The 24,040-nt window shown below is 39.4% G+C and overlaps 1 protein-coding gene across 11 annotated transcripts in view; it reads right to left on the reverse strand.

Moving 5' to 3' along the window:
* CYB5R4 (cytochrome b5 reductase 4) overlaps window positions 1-24,040 on the reverse strand; it is a 128,584-nt gene that overhangs the window by 71,369 nt on the left and 33,175 nt on the right. For 7 of the 11 annotated variants that reach the window (XM_086316410.1, XM_086316412.1, XM_086316409.1 and 4 more), the window contains 2 exons: window positions 17,689-17,789; window positions 8,995-9,076 (listed from right to left, as the gene is read on the reverse strand). In XM_086316410.1, coding sequence (XP_086172536.1) covers window positions 8,995-9,076; window positions 17,689-17,789 — 183 coding nt within the window. The remainder of the gene's footprint in view (window positions 1-8,994; window positions 9,077-17,688; window positions 17,790-24,040) is intronic. The other 4 variants (XM_086316414.1, XM_086316418.1, XM_086316413.1 and 1 more) reach the window with 1 other exon arrangement.

Consider the following 24,040-nt stretch of genomic DNA (forward strand, 5'->3'; position numbering starts at 1 on the left):
AGGAAGATCCTCTGAGGAAGGCAATTTCCTCCAGTATTCTTGCCTGGAGAATTCCATGGGCAGAGGAGCCTGGTGGGCTACAGTCCATGGTGTCACAAAAGAGTCAAGAGACGAGTGAGTGATTAAACAACAATAACACAACATCGATTCTGTGGCCTGTGGATCAAAGAGTCATTTTGACTTTCAAGTCTTATTTAAGAAATATATTTTATAAGGCTATATAGCTGCCATAGATAGTGAGTCTTCTGATGGATCTTGGCAAAGTCAACTGAAAACCTTCTGGAAAAGAGTAACTTTCTAGATGCCACCAAAAACTTTCATGATTCATGGGAAGAGGCCAAAATACAAACTTTCAGAGGAGTCTGGAAGAAGTTGATTCTAACCCTCACAGATAACTCTGAGGGGTTCAAGACTATGGTGGAGTAAGTAACTGCAGATGTGGTAGACATAAGAAAAGAACTAGAATTAGAAGTGAAACCTGAAAATGTGACTGAGTTGCTATAATTTCATCATAAAACTTGATAGATGAGGAGTTGATTCTTTTTCTTTAAATATAAATTTATTTTAATTGGAGGCTAATTACTTTACAATATTGTATTGGTTCTGCCATACATCAACATGAATCCGCCACGGGTGTACATGTGTTCACCATCCTGAAACCTCCTCCCACCTCCCTCCCCATACCATCCCTCTGGGTCATCCCAGTGCATCAGCCCCAGGCACCCTGTCTAATGCATTGAACCTGGACTGGCAATTCGTTTCACATATGATATTATACATGTTTCAATGCCATTCTCCAAAATCATCCCACCCTCGCCCTCTCCCCCAGAGTCCAAAAGACTGTTATATACATCTGTGTCTCTTTTGCTGTCTCGCACACAGGGTTATCGTTACCATCTTTCTAAATCCCATATATATGTATTAGTACACTGTATTGGTGTTTTTCTTTCTGGCTTACTTCACTCTGTATAATAGGCTCCAGTTTCATCCACCTCATTAGAACTGATTCAAATGTATTCTTTTTAATGGCTGAGCAATACTACATTGTGTATATGTACCACAGCTTTCTTATCCATTTGTCTGCTGATGGACATCTAGGTTGCTTCCATGTTCTGGCTATTATAAACAGTGCTGCGATGAACACTGGGGTACACGTGTCTCTTTCAATTCTGGTTTCCTCAGTGCGTATGCCCAGCGGTGGGATTGCTGGGTCATAAGGCAGTTCTATTTCCAGTTTTTTAAGGAATCTCCACACTGTTCTCCATAGTGGCTGTACTAGTTTGCATTCCCACCAACAGTGTAAGAGGGTTCCCTTTTCTCCATACCCCCTCCAGCATTTATTGCTTGTAGGCTTTTAGATAGCAGCCATTCTGACTGGCATGAAATGGTACCTCATTGAGGTTTGATTTGCATTTCTCTGCTAATGAGTGATGTTGAACATTTTTTCATGTGTTTGTTAGCCATCTGTATGTCTTCTTTGGAGAAATGTCTGTTTAGTTCTTTGGCCCGTTTTTTGATTGGGTCGTTTATTTTTCTGGAATTGAGCTGCAGGAGTTACTTGTATATTTTTGAGATTAGTTCTTTGTCAGTTGCTTCATTTGCTATTATTTTCTCCCATTTTGAAGGCTGTCTTTTCACCTTGCTTATAGTTTCCTTTGCTGTGCAGAAGCTTTTAATTTTAATTAGGTCCCATTTGCTTATTTTTGCTTTTATTTCCAATATTCTGGGAGGTAGGTCATAGAGGATCCGGCTGTGATTTATGTCAGAGAGTGTTTTGTCTATGTTTTCTTCTAGGAGTTTTATAGTTTCTGGTCTTACGTTTAGATCTTTAATCCATTTTGAGTTTATTTTTGTGTATGGTGTTCAAAAGTGTTCTAGTTTCATTCTTTTACAAGTGGTTGACCAGTTTTCCCAGCACCACTTGTTAAAGAGATTGTCTTTTCTCTGTTGTATATGCTTGCCTCCTTTGTCAAAGATAAGGTGTCCATAGGTGCGTGGATTTATCTCTGGGCTTTCTATTTTGTTCCATTGATCTATATTTCTGTCTTTGTGCCAGTACCATACTGTCTTGATGACTGTGGCTTTGCAGTAGAGCCTGAAGTCAGGCAGGTTGATTCCTCCAGTTCCATTCTTCTTTCTCAAGATTGCTTTGGCTATTCGAGGTTTTTTGTATTTCCATACAAATTGTGAAATTATTTGTTCTACCTCTGTGAAAAATACCGTTGGTAGCTTGATAGGGATTGCACTGAATCTATAGATTGCTTTGGGTAGTATACTCATTTTCACTATATTGATTCTTCTGATCCATGAACATGGTATATTTCTCCATCTATTTGTGTCCTCTTTGATTTCTTTCACCAGTGTTTTATAGTTTTCTATATATAGGTCTTTTGTTTCTTTAGGTAGGTATATTCCTAAGTATTTCATTCTTCTCGTTGCAATGGTGACTGGAATTGTTTCCTTAATTTCTCTATTTTCTCATTATTAGTGTATAGGAATGCAAGGGATTTCTGTGTGTTGATTTTATATCCTGCAACTTTACTATATTCATTGATTAGCTCTAGTAATTTTCTGGTGGAGTCTTTAGGGTTTTCTATGTAGAGGATCATGTCTTCTGCAAACAGTGAGCGTTTTACTTCTGCTTTTCCAACTTAGATTCCTTTTATTTCTTTTTCTGCTCTGATTGCTATGGCCAAAACTTCCAAAACTATGTTGAATAGTAGTGGTGAGAGTGGGCACCCTTGTCTTGTTCCTGACTTTAGGGGAAATGCTTTCAGTTTTTCACCATGGAGGATAATGTTTGCTGAGGATAATGTTTATCATATATAGCTTTTATTATTTTGAGGTATGTTCCTTCTATTCCTGCTTTCTGGAGGTTTTTTTTTTATCATAAATGGATTTTGAATTTTGTCAAAGGCTTTCTCTGCATCTACTGAGACAATCATATGGCTTTTATTTTTCAATTTGTTAATGTGGTGTATTACACTGACTGATTTGTGGATATTGAAGAATCCTTTCATCGCTGGGATAAAGCCCACTTGGTCATGGTGTATGATCTTTTTAATGTGTTGCTGGATTCTGATTGCTAGAATTTTGTTAAGGAGTTTTGCATCTATGTTCATCAGTGATATTGGCCTGTAGTTTTCTTTTTTTTTGTGGCATCTTTGTCAGGATTTGGTATTAGGGTGATGGTGGCCTCATAGAATGAGTTTGGAAGTTTACCTTCCTCTGCAATTTTCTGGAAGAGTTTGAGTAGGATAGGTGTTATCTCTTCTCTAAATTTTTGGTAGAATTCAGCTGTGAAGCCATCTGGACCTGGGCTTTTGTTTGCTGGAAGATTTCTGATTACAGTTTCAATTTCCGTGCTTGTGATGGGTCTGTTAAGATTTTCTATTTCTTCCTGGTCCAGTTTTGGAAAGTTGTACTTTTCTAAGAATTTGTCCATTTCTTCCTCGTTGTCCATTTTATTGGCATATAATTGCTGATAGTAGTCTCTTATGATCCTTTGTATTTCTGTGTTGTCTGTTGTGATCTCTCCATTTTCATTCCTAATTTTATTGATTTGATTTTTCTCCCTTTGTTTCTTGATGAGTCTGGCTAAAAGTTTGTCAATTTTATTTATCCTCTCAAAGAACCAGCTTTGGCTTTGTTAATTTTTGTTATGGTCTCTTTTGTTTCTTTTGCATTTATTTCTGCCCTAATTTCTTTCCTTCTACTAACCCTGGGGTTCTTCATTTCTTCCTTTTCTAGTTGCTTTAGGTGTAGAGTTAGGTTATTTATTTGACTTTTTTCTTGTTTCTTGAGGTATGCTTGTATTCCTGTGAACCTTCCCCTTAGCACTGCTTTTACAGTGTCCCACAGGTTTTGGGTTGTTGTGTTTTCATTCTCATTCATTTCTATGTATATTTTGACTTCTTTTTTGATTTCTTCTGTGATTTGTTGGTTATTCAGCAGCGTGTTGTTCAGCCTCCATATGTTGGAATTTTTAATAGTTTTTCTCCTATAATTGAGATCTAATCTTACTGCATTGTGGTCAGAAAAGACGCTTGGAATGATTTTAATTTTTTTGAATTTACCAAGACTAGATTTATGGCCCAGGATGTGTTCTATCCTGGAGAAGGTTCTGTGTGAACTTGAGAAAAAGGTGAAATTCATTGTTTTGGGGTGAAATGTCCTATAGATATCAATAGGTCTAACTAGTCTATTGTATCATTTAAAGTTTGTGTTTCCTTGTTAATTTTTTGTTTAGTTGACCTATCCATAGGTGTGAGTGGGGTATTAAAGTCTCCCACTATTATTGTGCTATTGTTAATTTCCCCTTTCATACTTGTTAGCATTTGTCTTACATATTGTGGTGCTTCCTATGTTGGGTCCATATATATTTATAATTGTTATATCTTCTTCTTGGATTGATCCTTTGATCATTATGTAGTGTCCATCTTTGTTTCTTTTCACAGCCTTTGTTTTAAAGTTTATTTTATCTGATATGAGTATTGCTCCTCCTGCTTTCTTTTGGTCTCTATTTGTGTGGAATATCTTTTTCCGGTCCTTCACTTTCAGTCTGTATGTGTCCCTTGTTTTGAGGTGGGTCTCTTGTAGACAACATATATAGGGGTCTTGTTTTTGTATCCATTCAGCCAGTCTTTGTCTTTTGTTTAGGGCATTCAACCCATTTACGTTTAAGGTAATTATTGACAAGTATCATCCTGTTGCCATTTACTTTATTGTTTTAGGTTTGAGTTTATACTCCCCTTTTGTGTTTCCTGTCTAGAGAAGATCCTTTAGCATTTGTTGGAGAGCTGGTTTGGTGGTGCTGAATTCTCTCAGCTTTTGCTTGTCTGTAAAGATTTTGATTTCTCCTTCATATTTGAATGAGATCCTTGCTGGGTACAGTAATCTGGGCTGTAGGTATTTTCTTTCATCACTTTAAGTATGTTCTGCCATTTCCTCCTGGCCTGAAGAGTTTCTACTGAAAGATCAGCTGTTATCCTTATGGGAATCCCCTTGTGTGTTATTTGTTGTTTTTCCTTTGTTGCTTTTAATATTTGTTCTTTGTGTTTGATCTTTGTTAATTTGATTAATATGTGTCTTGGGGTGTTTTCACCTTGGGTTTGTCCTGTTTGGGACTCTCTGGGTTTCTTGGACTTGGGTGATTATTTCCTTCCCCATTTTACGGAAGTTTTCAACTATTATCTCCTCAAGTATTTTCTCATGGTCTTTCTTTTTGTCTTTTTCTTCTGGGACTCCTATGATTCGGATGTTGGGGCATTTAACATTGTCCCAGAGGTCTCTGAGATTGTCCTCATTTCTTTTAATTCATTTTTCTTTTTTCCTCTGATTCATTTATTTCTACCATTCTATCTTCTACTTCACTAATCCTATCTTCTGCCTCTGTTATTCTACTATTTGTTCCCTCCAGAGTGTTTTTGATCTCATTTATTGCATTATTCAGTAGAAGGCAATGGTACCCCACTCCAGTACTCTTGCCTGGAGAATCCCGTGGATGGAGGAGCCTGGTGGGCTGCAGTCCATGGGGTCGCTAAGAGTCGGACATGACTGAGCGACTTCACTTTCACTTTTCACTTTCATGCATTGGAGAAGGACATGGCAACCCACTCCAGTGTTCTTGCCTGGAGAATCCCAGGGACAGGGGAGCGATTTAGCAGCAGCAGCATTGCATTATTCATTATGTATTGACTCTTTTTTATTTCTTATAGGTCTTTGTTAAACCCTTCTTGCATCTTCTCAATCCTTGTCTCCAGGCTATTTACCTGTGATTCCATTTTGTTTTCAAGATTTTGGATCATTTTCGCTATTATTATTTGGAATTCTTTATCAGGTAGATTCACTATCTCTTCCTCTTTTGTTTGGTTTGGTGGGCATTTATACTGTTCCTTTACCTGCTGGGTATTCCTCTGTCTCTTCATCTTGTTTATATTGCTGTTTGGGGTGGCCTCTGTATTCTGGCAGTTTATGGAGTTCTCTTTATTGTGGAGTTTCCTAGGTGTGAGTGGGGTTGTACAGGTGGCTTGTCAAGTTTTCCTGGTTAGGGAAGCTTGTGTCGGTGTTCTGGTGGGTGGAGCTGGATTTCTTCTCTCTGGAGTGCAATGAAGCGTCCAGTAATGAGTTATGAGATGTAAATGCGTTTGGAGTGACTTTGGGCAGCCTGTATATTGAAGCTCAGGGCTATGTTCCTGTGTTGCTGGAGAATTTGCATGGTATGTCTTGCTCTGGAACTTGTTGGCCCTTGGGTGGTGCTTGGTTTCAGTGTAGGTATGGAAGCATTTGATGAGCTCCTGTCAATTAATGTTCCCTGGAGTCAGGAGTTCTCTGGTGTTCTCAGGATTTGGACTTAAGCCTCCTGCTTCTGGTTTTCAGTCTTATTTTTACAGTAGCCTCAAGACATCTCCATCTCCTTTCAAAGACAATGGGCTGCTTTTCTGAGTGCCTGCTGTCTTCTGCTGGCATTCCAAAGTTGTTTTGTGGAATTTACTCAGCGTTCAAATGTTCTTTTGATGAATTTGTGGGGGAGAAAGTGCTCTCCCTGTCCTATTCCTCCACCATCTTAGGACCGCCTCCTTGTAATGAGGAGTTGATTCTTATGGATAAGCTCAAAAGTGGTTTCCTGAGATGGAACCTACTCCCAGTGCAGATGCCTTGAACGTTGTTGAAATGACAACAAAGGATTTAGAACATTACATAAACTCAGTTGATAAAGTAGCAGCATCAGCATTTGAGAGGACTGACTTCCCTGGTGGCTCAGACGGTAAAGCGTCTGTCTACAATGTGGGAGACCCAGGTTCAATCCCTGGGTCAGGAAGATCCCCTGGAGAAGGAAATGGCAATCCACTCCAGTACTATTGCCTGGAAAATCCCATGGACAGAGGAGCTTGGTAGGCTACATACAGTCCATGGGGTCGCAAAGAGTTGGACACGACTGAGCGACTTCACTAGTGACTTCACTAGTGACTGATTTTGAACGATGTTCTACTGTGGGTAAAATGCTATCGAATAGGTCTATATAATACAGAAAAATCATTCATGAAAGGAAGAATCAATCAATGTGGCAAATTCCTTTGTGGTCTTAAGAAACTCCACAGCTGACCCTAACTCTAGGAACCAACCACCACCCTGATAAGTCAGCAGTCATCAATATCAAGGCCAGACACTCCACCAGCAAAAAGATTAGAACTTGCTGAGGGTTCAGATGATGGTTGCTTTTTTTTTCAGTAATAAAGTTGAAGGGAAAGAGCAAATTAGCCAAGATGGCATGGTCAGGCTCTCTCATCCCATGGCCTCTCACTCTTGCCCTATGATTTGTAAATGATTATGTAATAGCTGAGATCACTTTTAGCACTGCCCATGAGGTGCTCCCTTGGTCACGGGCTACCTTGTGTGGTACGCCTGTATGAGTTTCACCATGAAAGCCCTGGCTGATGCAGCACTGAGGCTACAGTGGAATGACATCATGATTATGTTATTCAAGGTTATGTTATGGTTTTGTTATGGGTACGTTATGGTTATGTTGTGGCTGCTGCTATGGCTGCTGCATCAGCCAGGAGAGAGGTTGTATTATGGCTGCTGTTCCAGCCAGGAGAGAATAAATGTGTCTGTACTTCTTATAGCTCCTCGAATCTCCTTCCAGCCTCGTAGCTTCTGCCTTGCCTACCCTGGGTTCAGCAAACAGTCAAACAGTATGAACAGAAGACAACTAGCATCACGAACAGGATGAGCAATACAAAAGTGTTTTTCAATTAAGGTATGCACATTGTTTTTGCAGACATACTGCTATTGCACGCTTAATAGACTATAGTAGAGAGCAAATATAACTTTTATATGTACTGGGAAACCAAAAAATTCATGTGATTTCCTTTACTGTGGTATCTGCTTTATTGTGGAGGTCTGAAACGAACTTGCAATACTTCTCAAGTCTGCCTATGTACGTGTAATGCTTATTTGTTTTGTAGTAGTATTAGTAGAAAGAAAAAAGCCTTTTTGAGTATCTGTTACAATGCTATCATGCTGATTTACTCATATGAATTATTAGCCCTATCAATCTTTGCATAGATTAAAAAAAAACTCGAGGCTCAGTGATAAAAAGAGCCATCTTTATGGCACCATTAACAGGCCATGGAACAAGGGTTCAAATCTAGGTAGGTTGACACAGCCAATGGAGGCCTCCATCAATAAAGCCTGGAAATACAAAACTCACTTAACTACATAAATAGTAGCAGAGTCAGGTCAAACAAGCCAATTTACTCCTACTTTGGATGTCAAAATCAAGAGTTGTTCAAAATAAATGACTCCATTCCATCTACAGTAAAGGACTTACACAAAGTGCTTCTGCTACTCTTACTGCATGTTGAAACCTTTGCAAAGGCACTTCTTTGCAAAAGAAGCTTAGGAGTAAAGAGATGCTTTCCAACACTGTGCTGATTGCAGAGTGGCAGTTGTCAAGGTAAAGGCAAGAAATGGGTTTTTTTTAAAAAAGTACTTTAAAATCAGAATATAGGTTGTCTATGATAAATAGTCAAGGAATGGGAGATAAAGATGGGAAGGAAAATTTCACTGTATAACTTTTTATATTTTCTGATTTTTGAGTCACGGGAATAAGTTACATATTCAAACAATTACACTCTAGGAAACTAGTCTAAAAGTCAACTCTAATCAAGTGTTCAAGCTACTGTATGTAACGAGACTGGTTACATAGTCTTGTAACAAAAGACTAACAAAACCCGAGTAAACAAAGTCCTTTCACTTCAATTATGTTTATTCCCTACACTATGAAAGTTCTCTCAAAACAGTCAAATTTTTCAGGTAAAGTCACTGTTTCGTTCTAAATAACTTAAGAAAAACCTTTATAGTGGCTGGACTAGGAGGCCAGTGAAATGAGAATGATTTAGTCATTTATTTAAATCTATTTGCTGAAATCCCTCTAAAAGATAGTCCACCTGTGTCTAACACCAATGCCAGTTTATCCCTGGATCCACGTACCTTTAGGAAAAGCAGGTTTCATGGCCATCCTGCCCACCAGGCATTCTTTTAGCATGGATTCATAGTTGACCCAACGATGAACCTGGCGTGGGAGAAAAGTAATATAAAAGCAACATGACTCCAACTCCATGAGATGCTACCATTTTTTTTCTGATCAAAACTAGACATTCTTACACTGCTCTGAAAAACTAAAAAGCAGATTCAATTAGCCAACAAGGGAGGGACAGAATGAGAGCATATGCAGGGATGGTTTAGAAAAATGTTCTCCAAGTGTCGTCGGTAGACCTCTGGAGAATCCCGATGCCCAGATACCCATAAGGTCTTGACTAGTGTCAATACTGGGTTGGTTACAATGTTCATTTGGGTTTTTCCATAATGTCTTATGGGAAAACCTGAATGAACTTTTTGGCCAATTCAGTAACACTAAGATGTTATTTACCTTTTTCACTGTGTTAACATCTGCAACAGTTTTTGAAAAAGCAATGTGGGTAAAACCGCATCTTAGCATATAGCAAGGCAGTGGCCTCAATCATGATATTCTTCACCACCACAGACTCATGGGGGTGGAGGGAATTGGTTTCATTTGAGAATATCCTTCCTGAGGTAGGAAAAAAAAAACGTTCTTAAACCTGAACCCTTGGTTTCAGGACTTTTTTTATACGCTGTGTGACAAATGGGAAGTTCTCAAAAACACTTATGCTGCTAAGTAAGATGGTTTCCCTGAGGAAAAACATTTAGGCAATTGTTTGATTTGCATATCAGACTGTTTTTTCTTGAAAGGATGTTTATACGTAAAAGAAAATGCATGACTTATAAACTAGTTACTCGGACTTGGGTATCTAATAGACATTTTCTTCAAAATGAACAGAGTGAAATTGTCATCTCAAGGAAAACAACTAACAGTATTTGTTGCCAGACTTAAAAATGGGAATTAAATTTAAACAATCTTTCTGGAGGACATATTCTCAATATACACTAAAAATCTTAAAATACGCAACTCTTCTATTTAGTAATTCCGGAATTTACCTGGGAAAATATTTACATATACAGAAATATCCAGGCACCAGGACACTCATCATAGCACTATTTATATTAGCAAAATATTGGGAACAACCTAAAAGACCAATTGTAAAAGATCATAACAGAAAATCATAATATATTATTCAATAAATGCTATATAATAATTAAAATAATCAGGTCAAATAATACCGTCATCAGAATCTTTATGTACGTTTCCTGAATATATAAATTTACATTAAAATAGAAAATATGTAAAAAATATATATGTAATTATAAATGGGCAATCACTAATAGAAATTTAAATTTTATTTACCAAATATTTTAAAATAGAAAATATGTAAAAAATATATATGTAATTATAAATGGGCAATCACTAATAGAAATTTAAATTTTATTTACCAAATATTTATAGAGTATCCAGTTATGTGTAAAGTACCATCTCTGGGGCTATGTAGAATTTTAACAGATAGATGAAGGAAAAAGATATTCAAAGAGGCAAAGGTACAGGATTTGTCAAAGCTAGCGATTCGCTCAAAGCACTTCAGTTTGCTCAAAGCAAGGTCCATGTTGAGAATATTTACCTTGACACATTACTTTTAGGCCCTCAAAAGCCAGACTAATGACCTTAAATGTATTATACTATGTGAAATGGAATATCTCATGCCACATGTTTATTAAAACAAGGATGAAACAGCCATCAGAGACTTCAGGCCTTCAAATGTGCATTTCTGAGCCTGGAGGGCCCCCAAAAGAGAGAACAATGCCTGCAATGAAGCAGCTGTTAGCTGAGGAACTTAAGGCTGTCACAGTCATCAGCCGTTACATCCCTCCCATGTAAGCCAGTGAGCCCTAGTTCAGTTCAGTTCAGTTCAGTTCAGTCCCTCAGTCGTGTCTGACCCTTTGCGACTACATGAACTGCAGCACACCAGGCCTCGCTGTGCAGCAGCAAACCCGGAGTTCACTCAAACTCACGTCCAGCGAGTTGGTGATGCCATCCAGCCATCTCATTCGCTGTCGTCCCCTTCTCCTCTTGTCCCCAATCCCTCTCAGCATCAGAGTCTTTTTCAATGAGTCAACTCTTCGCATAAGGTGGCCAAAGTATTGGAGTTTCAGCTTTAGCGTCATTCCTTCCAAAGAAATCCCAGGGCTGATCTCCTTCAGAATGGACTGACTGGATCTCCTTGCAGTCCAAGGGACTCTCAAGAGTCTTCTCCAACACCACAGTTCAACAGCATCAATTCTTCAGCACTCAGCTTTCTTCACAGTCCAACTCTCACATCCATACATGACCACTGGAAAAACCATAGCCTTGACTAGACGGACATTTGTTGGCAAAGTAATGTCTCTGCTTTTCAATATCCTATCTAGGTTGGTCATAACTTTCCTTCCAAGGAGTAAGCACCTTTTAATTTCATGGCTGCAATCGCCATCTACAGTGATTTTGGAGCCCCCCAAAATAAAGTCTGCCACTGTTTCCACTGTTTCCCATCTATTTCCCATGAAGTGATGGGACCAGATGCCATGATCTTCGTTTTCTGAAGGTTGAGCTTTAAGCCAACTTTTTCACTCTCCACTTTTACCTTCATCAAGAGGCTTTTTAGTTCCTCTTCACTTTCTGCCACAAGGTGGTGTCATCTGCATATCTGAGGTTATTGATATTTCTCCCGGCAATCTTGATTCCAGCCTGTGCTTCTTCCAGCCCAGCGTTTCTCATGATGTACTCTGCTGCTGCTGCTGCTAAGTCACTTCAGTCATGTCTGACTCTGTGTGACCCCATAGACGGCAGCCCACCAGGCTCCGCCGTCCCTGGGATTCTCCAGGCAAGAACACTGGAGTGGGTTGCCATTTCCTTCTCCAATGTAGGAAAGTGAAAAGTGAAAGTGAAATCGCGGTCGTGTCCGACTCCTAGCAACCCCATAGAATGCAGCCCACCAGGCTCCTCTGTCCATTGGATTTTCCAGGCAAGAGTACTGGAGTGGGGTGCCATTGCCTTCTCCGATGATGTACTTTACATTAAGTTAAATAAGCAGGGTCACAATATACAGCCTTGACGTACTCCTTTTCCTATTTGGAACCAGTCTGTGTTCCATGTCCAGTTCTAACTGTTGCTTCCTGACCTGCATACAGGTTTCTCAAGAGGCAGGTCAGGTGGTCTGGATCTCTTTCAGAATTTTCCACAGTTTCTTGTGATCCACACAGTCAAAGGCTTTGACATAGTCAATAAAGCAGAAATAGATGTTTTTCTGGAACTCTCTTGCTTTTTCCATGATCCAGCAGATGTTGGCAATTTGATCTCTGGTTCCTCTGCCTTTTCTAAAACCAGCTTGAACATCTGGAAGTTCATGGTTCACGTACTGCTGAAGCCTGGCTTGAAGAATTTTGAGCATTACTTTCCCAGCGTGTGAGATGAGTGCAATTGTGTGGTAGTTTGAGCATTCTTTGGCATTGCCTTTCTTTGGGATTGGAATGAAAACTGACCTTTTCAAGTTCTGTGGCCACTGTTGAGTTTTCCAAATTTGCTGGTGTATTGAGTGCAGCAATTTCACACCATCATCTTTCAGGATTTGAAATAGGTCAACTGCAATTCTATCACCTCCACTAGCTTTGTTCATAGTGATGATTTCTAAGGCCCACATTCCAGGATGTCTGGCTCTAGGTAAGTGATCACACCATCGTGATTATCTTGGTCATGAAAATCTTTTTGTACAGTTCTTCTGTGTATTCTTGCCACCTTTTCTTAATATCTTCTTCTTCTGTTAGGTCCATACCATTTCTGTCCTTTATCGAGCCCATCTTTGCATGAAATGTTCCCTTGGTATCTCTAATTTTCTTGAAGAGATCTCTAGTTTTTCCCATTCTGTTGTTTTCCTCTATTTCTTTGCATTGATCGCTGAGGAAGGTTTTCTTATCTCTCCTTGCTATTCTTTGGAACTCTGCATTCAGATGCTTTATGTTTCCTTTTCTCCTTTGCTTTTCACTTTTCTTCTTTTCACAGCTATTTGTAAGGCCTCCTCAGAGAGCCATTTTGGTTTTTTGCATTTCTTTTCCACGGGGATGGTCTTGATCCTTGTCTCCTGTACAATGTCATGAACCTCCATCTCAGGCACTCTATCAGATCTAGTCCCTTAAATCTATTTCTCACTTCCACTTATAATCATAAGGGATTTGATTTAGGTCATACCTGAATGGTCTAGTGGTTGTCCCTACTTTCTTCAATTTTAGTCTGAATTTGGCAATAAAGAGTTCATGATCTGAGCCACAGTCAGCTCCCGGTCTTGTTTTTGCTGACTGTATAGAGCTTCTCCATCTTTGGCCGCGAAGAATATAATCAATCTGATTTCGGTGTTGACCATATGGTGATGTCCATGTGTAGAGTCTTCTCTTGTGTTGTTGGAAGAGGGTGTTTGCTATGACCAGTGCATTCTCTCGGCAAAACTCTATTAGCCTTTGCCCTGCTTCATTTCATATTCCAAGGCCAAATTTGCCTGTTACTCCAGGTGTTTCTTGACTTCCTACTTTTGCATTCCAGTCCCCCATAATGAAAAGGACATCTTTTTTGGGTGTTAGTTCTAAAAGGGAATTAAAAAAGGAGAATACTTGCTATCGGGCTACAGCCACTCTCTACAGATGAGGGATAGGGGATGTAAAAACAGATGGGTGCAGGATGCTGGCCCTAGATAGCTAAGAAACACTTCACTGAAGGAAATTATTTCAGTAAGCCCTGAAGCTAGTATCTTCCAAGTTGCTCAGTTGTGTCCAGCTCTTTGTGACCCCATGGACTGCAGCACGCCAGGACTCCCTGTTCTTCACTATCTCCTGGAGCTTGCTCAAACTCATGTCCATCAAGTCGGTGATGCCATCCAATCATCTCATCCTCTGTCATTCCCATCTCCTCCTGCCCTCAATCTTTCCCAGCATCAGAGTCTTTTCCAATGAGTCAGTGCTTTGCATTAGGTGGCCAAAGTACTGAAGCTTCATCCTCAGCATCAGTCCTTCCAGTGAATATTCAGGATTGATGGGTTTGATCTCCTTGCCGTCCAAGGGACTCTCAAGAGTCTTCTCCAATACCACAGTTCAAAAGCATCAATTCTTTGGCGTTCAGCCTTCTTTATAGTTCAACTGTCACATCCATACATGATTACAGGGACCTTTGTCAGCAAAGTAATGTCTCTGCTTTTTAATACACTGTCTAGGTTGGTCACAGCTTGTCCATGGAACAAGTGTCTTTTAATTTTGTGTCTGCATTCACCATCTGCAGTGATTTTGGAGTCCAAGGAAATAAAGTCTGTCATTGTCCCATGTATAGAAGAGTGCTAAATTTCTTAGTTTGAGATATCTGGCTTTCCTTAATTAACAATAATCTTTCATGTTCAGACTATCTGCCCCCTTTGCTGCACACTTCTATAAAATCTGACTCCTTCCCTGCCTCCTTGGAGCTACTTGAGATGCTGCCTCCGGGAATGAAGTCCTAAGAACTCTCACTTTTCAGGTTGTGACTATTTTTCAGTCAACAACTGCCAATGGTGAGCCTCCGAGAGCTGCAGAGCAAGGTTCTAAGACAACTGTCTCTGAGAATACTACTTTAGTTGTCATGTTATCTAAATGGTGCTGAAGGTAAAGGTATTAGGGCAGTATTAAAATACTCGGGTGAGAGAGGGTGGTGATGACCTGACTAGAGGCAGTGGGGAAAGAGAAAAGGTGCAATATTTAAAGACAGAATCACAGAATTTTACCAGAAATTGGATATTGGGACACCTTTGTTACCAAGAATGTTGCCCCAGAATCATAACCCTGCCTATCCCTCATGTGGAAACTAACTACCCTTATCTGAGTTTCTGGCCCAATTAGAAAAGGACGAAGCTGCTCCTAAAGAACTTTCTAAAGAATCAGTTAGAACCAATGAGGCCCAAATGGCAAAAGACCTGCTGACCTCCAGTGGACTGAGCCCTCTTTATACATTCACTGTAATACATTAGCATGCTAAGGGACACATCCCCCAGTGCCACAACAGCTGACAATTGCCATGACATCAACCAGAAGAACCCAAAAAAACAAGTGAAAAGGAGTGTTGCCTCATTCTGGATCCAAACCACACCTCTGTCTCAGAAAAGTCATTAATATTCCTCCCACTCTTTATCAAATTCCCTCCATTTTACCTCAACCTTCTATATATATGGTGTCTCAGCCTGAGCAGGGTCAAGAAATTGATCCGCGAACTAGTTCTTGCTTCTCCATCCTTTGATCACTGAATAAAGCTTGTGCTGTTGCAGTCTCAACACTGGTTTTGTCATTGGTTGTATGAATCTGAGCAAAAAAAGAACCTCCCTGGTTGAGACAAGGGGTCTCGGCCTAGGCTAACACTCGGGCACAAGTCCAGGTGACCGATTTGGTAACACAACGAGAGAGGGCAAAGACTACTCAAGTGGTTTCAAGTTCTCATTTCCAGAAACAGGAAACAGAGGAGGGAAAAAGGGAAGAAGAATATGAGTTGATGTTATCTGAGGGTGCGCTAAGCTCAAGTATCAACAGGTTATCACACTGTCCATCCAACAACTGGAGATACTAAACAAGTAATCAGGAATGAGAAAAAAAACTAGACAGAAGTCTGACAGTAAAGAGATTACTTAACATTCTTTGTACAACTCAAATACTAAATATTAAAGATACAAGAAGTTTCACTATCGTTTCTAAAATATAAAGTTTCCTTCTGTGAGGAAAAGTCATAAATAAGGGGAATGCAGCAATCTGGTAACTAGTGTGGACAAAGAATGCAGCCTGCCATTTTAATAAACAAGGATCTTGTAGCCATAAAGCAATCAACCACGACAGCTGCCTGCTATCGTGCCCTAAGGAGAATTCAGGCTTCTCTGGCGGCTCAGTCGGTAAAGAATCCATGTGAAGTACAGGAGACCTGGGTTGGAAGATCCCCTGGAGAAGGAGATGGCAGCCCAGTCCAGCACTGCCTGGGGAATGCCATGGGCAGAGGAGCCCGGTGGGCTACAGTCCATAGGAGCAGCAAGAGAGTTGGACGTGACTTAGTGACTAAACCATCACCACCCACCAAGGAGAATTCAGGATGGAGAAAAAGAGGATACTGGCTCTAGAGAGTTAAGGTGACATCAAAGGAGTAATTGATCTTCCTATACATAGAAAAACACTAAAATCATTAACTTGAGAGGTTTTCTTTTTGTGATTAGTAATCTTTTGATATTCAATTGATGTTTTTTTTTTCCCAGCAAAAATTCCTATAAATCCTGGTTTCTCCCTTATCTCTTTGGGAACACCTTCTCAAAGCTATCTGACAGGCTGCTTCTGGACTATAGTTCTCAATAATGCCCCGAGTGCATTTTTTTTTTTTTTTTTGGTCAACAAAAGGATTGTAGAACTTGCTAAAGAACTTAACAATACAGTAGTTCTTATGATTTCCCCCCAACAAGCTTAAATAAGGTCCTTACAATCACATGACACTAAGAAATATAAACAGGACTAGATGTTACTGGAAATTCATCTATGGCAGAGTACATTCAGCCATCAAGAGGTTACAGGAGCCAACTAAAAATGGTCTCTTGCCATCTGCCTCTACAAAGATGAAGTTACCAGCCACTGCAGCCACTGACCTTCAACATACCCTGAAAGGAATTCAGGGCACAGATCAAGAATGAGACACTCTGTGTTCCGGTAAAAACTGGCAAAAAGGGCCTTCACAGAGTTAGACGATTTCAAGAGAAGATTTTATGAGCCTAAATTCTTACATCTTCTCACACTTAGGAAGCATTAAAATCACTAAGAGTGACATCTGCTCTTTGTGACTAACAGCAAGCCTCTGCCGAAATATGAGCTTGACTACATGTACCCCACTTCACTAAAAACATACGACCTCTCCCGCAACCCCATTGGAGCAGTTTCTCAGAGCTGTCTGAAATGCTGTCTCCCAGACTACAGCTCTCATTTTGCCACCAATAAAACTTAATCACAATTCTCACACTGTTTTGTTTGTTTTTTCAAGTTGACACACAGGAGAGATGAAAATCTGGTAGATAAATTTTCCTGGCAAATGTTCCCAAACAGTTTTCTATTTCACTTGCATTGCTAGCAGATAACCAATACCAAATTACAATGGGAATTTACCTTAAATTAGCAATAAGAGCCTCCCAAGGAGAATCCTAGTATCACTGATAAGCAAAAATGACTTTTTTCCAAGCCAGTAAAAACATTAATAGCAAATGATATTTGGCTATTTAAGCAGGTGCGTGTAAGTACATTAAAATACAAAACAAATTGTATTTCTGGTAGCCTGGTAAAAAAATAAATCTCCAAATGGATGAGAACATAAAAGGAACAGAAATTAAATTTCATTTGTTCAGAAGACAACTCTAAAAATAACTCAACTGGTTCAGGTATCTCAACTGGTAAAGTCCAGTACTACAACATGGTTATTAATCATCACTAAAATACAAAATAAAGCATTTGTCAGATGAAGGCAAATTTCTATTCCTAATGCATAGGCAAATTAAATGAGCAGTTGCTATTTATGAGCATCTTCCCACACTTCAAAATTCAAGCCAACATATCTGAAATTTATGCCACTATTTTCTTTCTCTCTCTCACTGCCACACTACTGAACCTAAGAGTGTGGTCCCAACTAGGATAGAATGATCACTTTCAGCACCTTACCTGATCAAAAAGGTCAGTGCCATCTGATCCTGCTGCTCTCATAAGTTCATCTTCTCCACCAGGATGATACTCCATATATGGGCTGACATTATAAACAAAGCCTACATCAAATAAGGAGAAATAATACCCTAAATGAACTTCTTAAAAACTGTACAAAGTAGGTGTACAAAGTAGATGTTTTAATAAATTTTTCCAAATACCTCCCACTTAACAAACCGTTACTCAGAAGTATTAAGGATATAAAGGGTCTGAGGTTTCACCATACTTGCAAGCTAACAAGTTAGGCTGCTGGTTTCATGGGTCCTGACAGAAAACACGAGACTCCTAGGTTAGAGACAAAGGATAGCTGAGTACTTACATCAGCAGCAGTAACTAGAAAATTCGGCACCTACGTAAGTTTCCCAAGCCCCAGTTCCCACAGAGCTTTGTGAAGAGGGCCGGATAAGCAGCTGTACACTCAACGTGCTGCATGATGGAAAAGGAACCTTGAGCATAGGAAGCCCCGAACCTTTTATAAGGGGCAGTAAATACACCTGCCCTTTGTTCTGGAGGCAGACATGATCTCTGTTTATACTGAACAGTAAACAAATCTCTCCTTTCTTTGCTCTAGAAGGAAACACTACCTGTACCACTGAAGGATGATCACCATGCAAAAATTTCTGAAAAGGGGGCTAGAATAAGACAGAGTCAGTGCCTCGGCTTGCAAGATGTGCAAAAGACCTATAAGAGAACTGCCTCCCAACACACACAAAAAATCATGCAACACTGAATTTAATTTTTTTTTTTTTTTTTTAAGTCACCATTCCAATTTTATTTTATTTTATTTTTTTTTTAATTCTCTTTATTACTTTTAAAAAAAAATCACATGCTCCCCATCCTGAACCCTCCTCCATTTTAAAAGTTCTCTCTCTTCCCAACCCTCTCCCCCAACCTTTCTCTCTCATATTATCACATCATCCTCTATTGCCCTGGCAGGAGAATCTGATGAAAAGGAATGGAGCTGTCATCCATAAATCGATCATCTCAGCAAAGGATGAGAGATGGGGACTGGGTCACTGAGGCACACTCTGTGAAAGCAAGCAGTTCTTTTCTGCACTTGTTCAAGGAACCAAGATTACTGTTTAAATCTTAGGAATTCTTTCATCTTCCCCAAATACTTATTTCATCTGTTCATATATTTAACTATATTTTTGTTAGGAAACCATTGACAGAAACATTCCTACCATGGCCAGGCAGGATAATAACTGCTTGAGTGTTATCTCACAACATGGAACCCAGAACTGACAAAACTGCTGCCAGCTGGAAGAATTCAGGAGAGAGCATAAGGGGTAAGGAGACACCCACCTGCCAACCTTCCAGAAACCCTTGCACTGGAAACCATCTTGACTGAGAGATGCAATCACAGGCACAAGTAAGATGATTGGCCAGAGACAAGCTGGAAAACTAACCTTATTATTATAAAACCTGAGACTGTGAGCCACATGGCAGAGCAGTCCTCCTGGGTTCTCTTACCCTGCTCTCTCCCGCCCAGGTTCCCCTTTCCAATGACGTCTTTTGCTCTGTCAGTACATGTATCTTCTTGGACGATTCATTCCCAAGTGTTAGACAAGAGTCCACTCCTGGACCCTGGAAGGAGTCCACCTTCTGGTACATTTTCATCTTTTAAGAAGAAGGAAGAATAGAAGTAACAAATAGAGGAGGGAAGAGCTCACTGAATAGCCTTCCCAAGGAAGTGAACTTCTTTTAATCCTTTATTTGAAAACTAGATAGTAGACAAACCTAGCCTTTCAAGACACCTCAAGAGTGCAAGGAGAACAACTGGTTTTCTTATTTCCAGGACTAATCCTTCTTTATGTAATGACTTCCATGAATTTAAATAAACTCAGATAATTTAAGATGTTCATCCTATATAATCACCTTTGAAGGGAAGTAGTTAAATTTCAAACCCAAGAAGGGTACTGCAGTTTCCCCACCAATTTAATTTTGGAAAATAACCAGCCAGTCTGAATTGCTTTATAAAATTACTTAAAGGAAATTTAGGCAACAAAAAGAGGTAAATTCACAAAATCTCTCTTTCAACAGTCCTCCAAATAAGTCAGGAAAATGGGGGTAGGGGGGAAACTGGTAGAGCACCCTCCTCTCTCCTTCCCCATAAACCTTTCCCAGCCAATTTAGAAGGAATTTTTGCTATTGTTTAATGCTCCAAAGTCCCACAGACCACAAATGTCTGAAGTAATGATTCAGTTCAGTTCAGTTCAGTCGCTCAGTCATGTCTGACTCTTTGCGACCCCATGAATCACAGCACACCAGGCCTCCCTGTCCATCACCAACTCCCGGAGTTCACTCAGACTCGCGTCCATCAAGTCAGTGATGCCATCCAGCCATCTCATCCTCTGTCATCCCCTTCTCCTGCCCCCAATCCCTCCCAGCATCACAGTCTTTTCCAATGAGTCAACTCTTCGCATGAGGTGGCCAAAGTACTGGAGTTTCAGCTTCAGCATCATTCCTTCCAAAGAAATCCCAGGGCTGATCTCTTTCAGAATGGACTGGTTGGATCTCCTTGCAGTCCAAGGAAGTAATGATTAGGATCAGAGTTATTCCCAATAGGTTTTTAAAGACAGAGAATGCATTCCAAACATTCAGAGTTCTAGTGTTTCTCAGGAACATGAAATCTATAACACACGATCATCTAATCTTCTGATGGAAATCCATGTGTTTCAGCAACAGCAGAGAGATGACCAGGCAGTTTAACAGCTGTCCCTGATCAGCACAGAGAGCCTTGTATCTCCCACATGTGTTCTTGACTGCCTCCCAGTTCTTTAGATCAACCCTCATCCTCTCATAATCTACCCTCCTTTTTGATGGACTCCAGACCTGAAGAACTTCTCATCCCCTTCAAATGGACAAAACTATGAATGCTTATAAAATCCCTCACTGTGTGGAATTAAAGCCCAAGAAATGTTAGATCCAACCACATTTGGCAGTATTAGTAATTTGCTAATTATGAGACTTTCAAACCTGTCGTAAAATGCATCTCCCCTGGTTCAGAGACTCTCTTCCCTCTTTTTCTTCTTCCCTCTTATCTCTTTCCTTTTTTTTTTTTTTCAAAAGCATTTCCTACCAACTAAAACTTGGACCCCTGACTGGCAGAAGAAAACAGTCACAAAGAACCTAGCTTTATGCTTTTCCTTCATGCTTTACTGTATTCTATTTACACCATGGGCTTCCCAGATGGCTCAGCAGTAAAGAATCTGCCTGCCACTGCAGGCAGTGCAAAAGACTTGGGTTCAATCCCTGGGTCAGGAAGATCCCCTGGAGGAGTAAATGGCAACCCACTCCAGTATTCTTGCCTGAAAAATCCCATGGACAGAAGAGCCAGGCAGGCTATAGTCCATAGGGTTGCCAAGAGTCAGACACGACTTAGCAACTAAACAATAACAAATCTGCACCCTGCATGACTTTTAAATAGCACTTTCTAAAGTGCAAGATTTGTCTCCCATGAGTTCTTACCACTTGACTTTTAGAATTTTGCAACTTTCTAAATTTTAAAATGACATAATGTCTTTCTAAAGCTCTATTTTTTTGTTCAGGTGTGGCAGATTTACACAGCTGACTACCCTCTAACTATAAATGAATAGTATTTATGGACCCCAAGATACAATCTCATTAATGCTAGGCTACTAATAAATTTTGCAAAACCTAAATCCTAATAATAACATTAAGAACAAGGATGGGTAGGAAGGGATTCATGAAACATCAATCCCAAATGGTGCGAAACTCGGCTGAGACCAAGATCCTCTAGTCATAGCCCAACGGTTGCTTTTAGATTATTTACACGGATGACTTTCAGTGGTAGAGGGAGATTTAAGGAGGCTACTTACTGACTTACCTACCTGTCTATCCCCTCCTTTGTGCTGAGATTTTATTTTTTGTATTTTGTTTTTTAAACCCCAACCAGGAGTAGATAGAAGAAATGGACTGGCTGACTACTGTGAAGAACAGCAACTTAATTTCACAACATATACACATACCAAAGCATAATGTTGTACACCCTAAACTAACACAATATTATAGGTCAAATCTCAGTGAAGCTGGGGGAGAAAAAAAGAGGAGGAGGAGTTACTTACTAAAACTAAATCAGTTCCATTGGGAACATATACTTTAATGTTTAAATATACCAATAAAAATGCCATAGCAACATTCAGGGGGTACATTTTATAGCTCATTCAGCCTAGCAGAGCTGCAGTACAATTGGAAGCACACTCAGAAAAACAGCTACACTGACCTCTTTAGGCAATGCACTGGCAGTATCTGTTCTAACATTTTCAAACGAAATTATCTTGTTTATGTTATATATCTGGAACTCTGAGCTCTCACATAAGTTCCTAGAATAAAAACTAGCCACTTCAAAATTATCAAATCAATCACAGAATGACAGTCTTTACAACGTATTGACCAGAGATGTATTAATATGTCTTTTGTTAGCTTAACGTTATTGATGGGAGACATTTCAGTATCATTTCAGGTATAACCTGAATACTGATGTTGCCATTTTACATGCAAAGAGCTCTTCCATCTTAGCAAACACTGCCTCTGGTTTTTCATGTACATTTAAATTTGTGGTAATTTAAACCCCAACTGCTACTATGGGCGTCTTATCATAATACTTTAATCTCAAGCTTGTGTAAGTTTGTGTGTACAAATTTTAAAAAGTGTAACAGAAAACATACCAGTTGCCAAACCTAACAATATTACTATGACTAAGCAATTAAAAGTGATCCTGCAGTTCCTAGGAGCTAAGGATAAAAGAGATACTAGTTATAGAAGTCTCATGATTTGATCTTAAAAAGTTTTAAAATGGAAACAAACAAACAGAGACTCATCAGTTCTTTAAAGGGGAGACTCCCTTCAAGCTTTTGATACTGATACTGTGAAAAATTATGAGTCCCTATATAGGGGTCACGGACCATATAATACATACCACAATTTAACAAAATGCAGAAACATTCTTCAGGGAGCAATTCTCCCATCCTCCCTGGCCCTGGGTAATCACAAAGGTACTTTCTGTCTCTTTAGACTCACGTACTTTGGGCATTTTACATAAGTGGAATCACACAATATGTCATCTTTTGTGTTTACCTTCTGTCATTTAGTATACTATTTTCAACATTCATCCATGCTGGCGCATGTATCAGTACTTCATTCCTTTTTATGGCTGAATCATAGTCCATGTATGGATGGATCACATTTTATTTATCCACCCATCAGCTCAGGAACACTTAAGTTGTTTCCACTTTTTAGCTATGATGAATAATGCTGCTATGAACATTTGTGTACATGTCTTTATGTGGACATATATTTGTATTTCTCTTGAGTATATACATTGGATTGAATTTCTTGGGTCATATGGCAATCTGTGTTCAACTGCCAGATCATCTTCCGTTCTCTGCAGCAATGGGTGAAGTTTCCAGTTCCAGAGAGCTCTTTTTTTAGTCACTTCTCCAACTCTGGTTAGAGAGGAAAAGTGTTTTGCCACCTAGAGAACCTGAATCATACCTCATATCTCAAATAACTGAACTCAGAACTGGAATTCAGCATGCTCCAAACTATTCTTAACTCCTAGCTCTAGACAACACAGAACAATGTAAGACTCAAGTGATATATTATATCTATTAATCTATCTCCCAGAGGAGGCTCTCACAATTTTTCAGGTTGGGTAACAATATATGTGAACCCTTTACAGCCCACCAATGAGGAGGGAACTGTATCCCCATGGCTCAGGCCACACACTGTAACTGATAATGTTTCATTTTTTCTTTGTTCTATAAGTCAGGGAGTTTCCAAGTACAGCTGAGGGGCTCCCCCACAGCTCAAGACTCTTTCAGTGGTCCAAGATCAAAACTTTTTCATAGTGATATTAAGATGCTGCCTGCCTTTCTAAAAATCTCATTCTTTCACAAGTGCATAAGATTAAAAACAGAAGGGGATGTCAGAATATAGTTGTCACCTACAAAGCCATACATTAAAGATATCTGCCAACATGTGAAACAATGCCACTTATTCACTATGTTTTGTTTTGGAAAACATAGTTATTTTTCATGAAAATATTATTATTTATGATAATATACAGTAAATTTATTTTTTTATTAAATTAAGAAATTCTTTCAGTTTCTAAATATCAATAGATATGAACATCATAAACAAAAGTTCTTTGGGGTCCTCAATAATTTTTAAAGGAGTAAAGGGATCTTAAAACCAAAAAGTCTGAGAACTACCGCTACTAAGGAAAAGTGGTATTTTTATAATTAGATTTTAAAATAATTTTTGTTTTAAAATTCAAAAACAAATATAA

The sequence above is a fragment of the Bos grunniens genome, chromosome 9 (assembly GCF_055505025.1).
Source record: "Bos grunniens cultivar Pamir isolate PY7600 chromosome 9, Bosgru_T2T1.0, whole genome shotgun sequence".
NCBI lineage: Eukaryota > Metazoa > Chordata > Mammalia > Artiodactyla > Bovidae > Bos > Bos grunniens.